Source organism: Sinocyclocheilus grahami, unplaced genomic scaffold (genome assembly GCF_001515645.1).
Source record: "Sinocyclocheilus grahami isolate Dianchi unplaced genomic scaffold, SAMN03320097.WGS_v1.1 scaffold436.1, whole genome shotgun sequence".
Taxonomy (NCBI): Eukaryota; Metazoa; Chordata; class Actinopteri; order Cypriniformes; family Cyprinidae; genus Sinocyclocheilus; species Sinocyclocheilus grahami.
The window spans coordinates 486,230-491,124 of record NW_015505615.1 but is presented as its reverse complement, the minus strand read 5'-3'; the positions used below and the strand labels follow the sequence as shown (position 1 = coordinate 491,124).

The following is a 4,895-nucleotide window of genomic DNA, read 5'->3' as shown; positions in this document are numbered from 1 at the left end:
GTAGAGGGTGAGGGGGGGGGTTGGGGGGGGGGGGGGGGGGGGGGTTATATCAGTAACTGTGAGGTTTTGAGTAAAAAAAAAATTGCACAAATGAACGTGTACAAATACAGTGGTTTTATATGTTGGTTTTAAACAACCATTGCACCATTAAATTAGGATAATATATTTGATGAATTCTGTCCTACAAACTAAAATTCCAGTACTATTATATTCTTATATATCAATGCAAGCTGTTACATGTTTTTTTTTTTTGTGTGTGTCTATGATTTTTTTTGTCACATTTTTTGCAGTTTGTTTTACTGTTAAAAACATTATATAATAAGCCTATAATGCATGTAATAAATAGCCTATAATACATTCTGAATATTATAGTGTGGAAAATGGATTGTGTTAGTATGTCATTTTTTTTCTCAAAACAGATTTATCCCATATACTGTGACAACATGCCCCGCTAAAGGTCAATATGTCAGCAGAACATGTTTAATTAACAGGTGTTTTTGTTGTTTTTGATAAGAAGGTTTGTGACTATTGAAAAACTGACTTTTCAAAATAAACTCCATGAGAAATATTTGTTGGTACAAAAAGTCGCCGTGGACTCTTTTATTTACAATACAATACAATACACCTTATATTGACTGTAAAATGCTTTATTTTTATGCTCATAACATGATCCCATGTGATGTGTGCATTTTTATAACAAAATGCAAATTTTTCAAAGAGAAGTAATTTAATAAATTCTTAATTTACAGACTATTATATTATATACTAAACCCACACAAGGCACCTAACACGAACTGTTGCTACATATATAGGCGTGGATTTGTTGCTATTGAAGCAGGAGTGCAGAACAGATACTTCCGTCAATGCACACCTGACTGAATCACCTGAACGTCCACCCAATCACACAACCTAATTAATATTCATGAGCCAAGCATTGCGCTTATTCGCCAACTGCCTATCGCTCACGTACAAGCGTCTGCCGTTCAGCCAATCAGATAGTCCGACTGGGCGAACGTCAGGTTGCGTAATTAATATTCATGACACAAACCCTTGCAGCTCTTTGCTGAAAACACAGCTCTTACACAAGCGTCGATAAGAGAGTTTAATAACTAGTTCATCATGGACTTCGATCTGAGCGCAGGTAAACTGCTGCAAAGCTGATTTAGCTTTTTATTTTTTAATTAAATCAAGAAACACTATAGTTGAATGTAAACGAATGCGGTTTTTGTTCACTCTCTCTGCTTTTCCAGCTGTTGGAGATGATCAGGTGAAGAAGTCGGAGGGCAAACAGGTGGAAGGTATCTTTGGGTTTGGAAAGAAGGATAAAGACAAAGAAAAGGGCAAGGAAAAGAGCAAAGACAAGGTAAACATGTTCATATTCATTATTATCTAATCAGAAAAAACACACACATCAAAGTTACAATAGCCTAGACACATTTGTGTTGTGATTGTATTGTTGTCATCAATATTGATAATAAGAGACATGGGAAAAAAAACATCTTGGAAGTGGAAAATATCAGATAGCCCTGGATAACTTTGCATATGGAAATAATGTTGATAATGTTACAGATATTGAATTTTTAATCATCTCTCCCAGAACGGTTGCCCGTCTAAAACCTCTTCAGTTCAAGGTTTTAACTTTTACACTTAAAAGATGAGCTTTTAGTCATTTTAAATAAAGGAACAAACTGTTTGGATGTGTCTGTTTAAGTGGGAAATATGAGTGTTCCTCACGATTCCTCAAGATGAGACTGTCTGCTGTTTAATGCAGTGATATTTTGTTTTAATTTGTTAATTTTTTTCAGAGTGATTCTAAGCATAAGGATGAACACAAGAAGCACAAAGATAAAGAACATAAAGACAAAGGCAAGAAGAAGAAGAAAGACAAGGAACACAAGAAGAAGGGCGGTGGCAAGTCCTCCTCTTCCTCCAGCGATTCGGTAATCATTTCTCTTTTTTTAACACAATTTTAATGCACATATTATATTAATGCACAGGTGCAATCTGAAGGTATCAAAATGAGGAGCAAGGTTTAGATCAGGAGTGAGTCATTTTCAGTGGACAGACTGCGGAGAGTGACATTAATTATTAATTAATACAGCAGGGTTGGGCTCCATAAACGCCATGATAGTGGCGTCTCGTCAAACCGGTTGATCCCGAGGTGTGGTCCAGCTGTACGGATCTAAAGCTTTCAAATGGCCAGAGACTTGATACTTCAGGGTCTCCTGGAAAGTTTAGCAGTGATTTATTCCCGTCCCACACAGCGTTCCAGCAGCCAGACGTCACTCATCACCCAGATATCACACATTTGGAGACACACCCGCTGAGGAATTTCCTAAATAACGGCGTTATTCAGACACGGAGGGATAGGATCTTTGTGAAAACACACTGAACAATACACTTGAACTTTGTTTTAAGCTAAACTATAACCCGTTTAGTGAGTATAGATGAGGTCAGTGAGGGGGGAAAAAATCCTGGTTACCATAGTAACACATAGACTTCTATAGGGAAAATAGTTCAAAGAGATAGATACATTATTTTAAAAAATAAATTAAATTATTTTTTATAAGAAACTAAATGTATTTCTATATATATAATTTTATATTATATGTATATTTTATATTTATTATTTTTAATTTTAATAAACGAATAAAAAATAAACTAAATTAAAATGTAAATTTTTATATATATATGTATATATATATATGTGTATGTATATAAATTGTAACATTTTATTTTATTATATATATATATATATAAGTACTAGTCTTAACATACTAACCTACTAGTCTAACATTTAATTTTTTATTAATATACCTTAGTAGCCGTGTGTATTTTATTATTTATTCGCCGTAGACTTCCATTTATATGTGTATTTATTTATTGTAAACACATTTTTTTCCCTTTAAATGTATATTTACGTGCAAAACTATTGAGATACCTGAACACCAATGCAAGAAATGCGGACGGAATGGTAATGACAGCAGTGGAGGGATTTCAGGAAGGGTTCAGTATTATAGAGATCGAGACATGGAGAGTATTACAGCAGACCGCGAGCTAGTGAAAACAGCATCTATCACGCAGTGTCTGCAGAGGAATGAATGTGTGCACTTTAATAGTCTCTCAGAGGCGATAACAGCCTCACACAGCCCTTACAACTCTAATACAGAGAGTTTCAGACTTGATATTCAGTGCAAGAGTGATCGACTAAGTGGATGATTTCTCACTCTGGACCAATTCATCAAAAAACATTTTTATTTTATTTATTACATTTCTTAAAGCAATAACTTTGGACATTTTTTTATTTTATTTAATATTTGAATTTTTTATTTTTATCCTTAAAGCAATAATTAACTCCTCAAAATTGTAAGTTATGCCATTTTTTATTTTAATTTTTTTTATCATTAAAGCAATACCTCCTCAGAAATGTAAATGTTGACATTTTATATTTTATTTATTTATTTATTTTTATCCTTAAAGCAATCATTAACTCCTCAAAATTGTAAATTATGCCTATTTTTTTATTTTATGTTATTTATCCTTAAAGCAATAACTCTTCAAAAATGTAAGTTCTGTCATTGTTTTTATTTTATTTTATTCTATATTATTTTATTTATCCTTAAAGCAATAACTCCTCAAAAATGTCAATTTCTATTTAAATTTTTTTAATTGAATTTAATTTCATTTACTCACCTTCATGTCACTCGTATGAATTTCTTTGGTTCTCGTTTGTCAAATCAAGACGCGTCAAGTTTGCAAAATCCCGGTATAAATCACATCCACTTTCCTTCCTTTAAAGCTCTGAGATTCTGCCTTACATCTGCTTTTTTGTTCCACTGAAGAAAAAAATCATACGTGTTTGGAATGGCACGAGGTTGCATAAATGATATTTATTCCTGAAGTTTTTTTAATGGAATAATATCCAGAACAATGTCTTGCAGCAGAGCTTGCATAATAAGTGTTTAGGTTTAGTTCTAATGATTCTTGTAAGAATCTAAAGGTTAACATTTGTCTTTCTCTCTGTGCTTTTTTTTTTTTTTTTTTTGTAGGACTGAAGCAAGATTCATCAGATACCTCCAGAAACATAATGTAAAAATCTTTTATTGTATGATTTATATGACAATCTCTTGAAGTTTTCATCAAGTTATTGAGCTGTGATTCCAAACTTCCTCAAGGTGGCGCTACCTACATGTCAAATCTTCAGTGAAACACTGGAATAAAGAGACTTGTCTGCTATTTTTGTAAAACTGTTTGCTGGTTTAATAAATTCTGATGTTTGAAATAGTTTTATCCATTTAGTCTCATACTGGCTTTCAGTGGTTGCTGGTTAGTGGGCTATTAGTGTTTTGATAAATCTTGGCCGGTTTGACGTACACACAAGTCATATTTGATCAATGTATGTGTGTAACAATCAAATTAAGGCATTCAGCACAAATGAATTGATATGTATTGTCAAAACAAGGCTTCGTGTAGTAACTTGGTTAATTCACCATGACAAAAGTCAGTAGTCAACACGACAGTATCTTTGTCTAAACAGCACGCTTCTGCAAATGCATGGTTGATTTGGAAGGTTTCAGCACGATCTGTTTGCTTATTCATCTACGTTTGAGTACGGCACAGATAATTCATCTGAACAGCAGGACGAAACGCAGGCTGCTTCCAAACACTGTTTTGGACGCTCTTTGCTGGGCTGAAGACAACTGCATGCCAGAGATAAGAGAACCGGGCGATGGTTGCCCAGAGGCGGAAGAGAGGGAGATGTCTCTCTGTCCATCAGACTGAGACAGTCTTTCTCTCTTATTCGGTGCCAAACGCCTGCAGGATAGATGCAAAGCACAGTGTAGCATTTTTTTTCCCAGCACCACCCCGTCGAGCTTTCACATGCATATTTCATC

At 34.2% G+C, this 4,895-nt stretch overlaps 1 protein-coding gene across 1 annotated transcript; it reads left to right on the top strand.

Annotated features, from left to right (window-relative positions):
* The first annotated feature begins 1,015 nt into the window (after positions 1–1,015).
* Positions 1,016–4,282, top strand: LOC107551878 (putative uncharacterized protein DDB_G0292636). Its single transcript, XM_016233643.1, has 4 exons — positions 1,016–1,141; positions 1,251–1,363; positions 1,806–1,940; positions 4,050–4,282. The coding sequence occupies exons 1-4, from the start codon at positions 1,120–1,122 to the stop codon at positions 4,053–4,055; spliced, it is 276 nt and encodes a 91-aa protein (XP_016089129.1). The 5' UTR covers positions 1,016–1,119; the 3' UTR covers positions 4,056–4,282.
* Positions 4,283–4,895: the final 613 nt, after the last annotated feature.